At 67.4% G+C, this 949-nt stretch overlaps 1 protein-coding gene across 1 annotated transcript in view; it reads right to left on the bottom strand.

Annotated features, from left to right (window-relative positions):
- Window positions 1-79, bottom strand: part of ECEL1 (endothelin converting enzyme-like 1) — a 6,710-nt gene extending 6,631 nt beyond the window's left edge. Inside the window, 1 exon segment of the mRNA XM_011952049.1 lies at window positions 8-79. Coding sequence (XP_011807439.1) covers window positions 8-79 — 72 coding nt within the window.
- Window positions 80-949: the final 870 nt, after the last annotated feature.

Consider the following 949-nt stretch of genomic DNA (forward strand, 5'->3'; position numbering starts at 1 on the left):
CCCCCGCACCGCAGCGGCTCACGTACTTGACCTCTTGGAACTCATCGTAGTGCGCTGTCAGCGAATACGGGGGCTCCATGGCGCCGAGGCCGCCGCGGTGCAGCCCTGGGCCACCTGGGCTACGGGATGTGCGTGGCCGCCGGCCTCCTCGTGGGCCTCCGCATGGCCCCGGGGCCGCAGCTACGGGAAGGGCAGAAGCTGGCTCAGGAGGCGCCGCAGACGGATAGGGCTCAGGGGCACCCCGAGGAGGCACACAGGCCTGGGTGCAGAGGCCCCAGCCTTGGGCCTCATTCACTGCGGAAACCAGGGATTAGGAGGGCTCAGTGGGGCCACCACCCCCACGTGCACAGTGTAGTCTTCTCTCCTGTCCTCCCCCTGCACACAGTTGAGAGCCGCAGGGTTGGGAGGGCTCTTATTGGAAGCAAGACGCGCCAGGCAAGGGGCCTGGCACGTAGCGGGCCTTCATTGAAAGGTCTTCCCTCTTCCCTTCGCCTTTCTTTCCCACGACCTGCCCCAGCCAAGGCCAGGTGGGGTGGGGGAAGGAGCGGAGGCTGGAGTGAGGAGGTGCAGTCAGGGGCGCGTCTCTGCGGCAGTTTCAGCTCTCCGCTCTGGACCCAGACGCTCCGCTAAGCGGCCAAAGAACCAAACTTTGTCCTCGCGGAAGTCCGCGGGATTGACCACGCCAATCCCGCTCGCTGGCTCCTTCTGCTCGGTGGCCCGACGGCCCACTCGCCCCTTCCCTAGAGGCGCGCGCCAACGCCCCAGGGTGGCGAACACACAACCCACCCCTGGACAGCCCTGATGGAGAAGCCGAGACGGGTGCCCTCCCCCCACTCCCACCATCTCTGTCCCCGCCCCGAGCCACTCCCGGCTTCAACAGGTTCTCCCCAGAACCCAAACTTGGGCGAAGTTTCACCCCCGGCGGGGAGCGAGCTGGCCGGCGAGCCCC

This window comes from Colobus angolensis, unplaced genomic scaffold, assembly GCF_000951035.1.
Source record: "Colobus angolensis palliatus isolate OR3802 unplaced genomic scaffold, Cang.pa_1.0 Scaffold33, whole genome shotgun sequence".
Taxonomy (NCBI): domain Eukaryota; kingdom Metazoa; phylum Chordata; class Mammalia; order Primates; family Cercopithecidae; genus Colobus; species Colobus angolensis.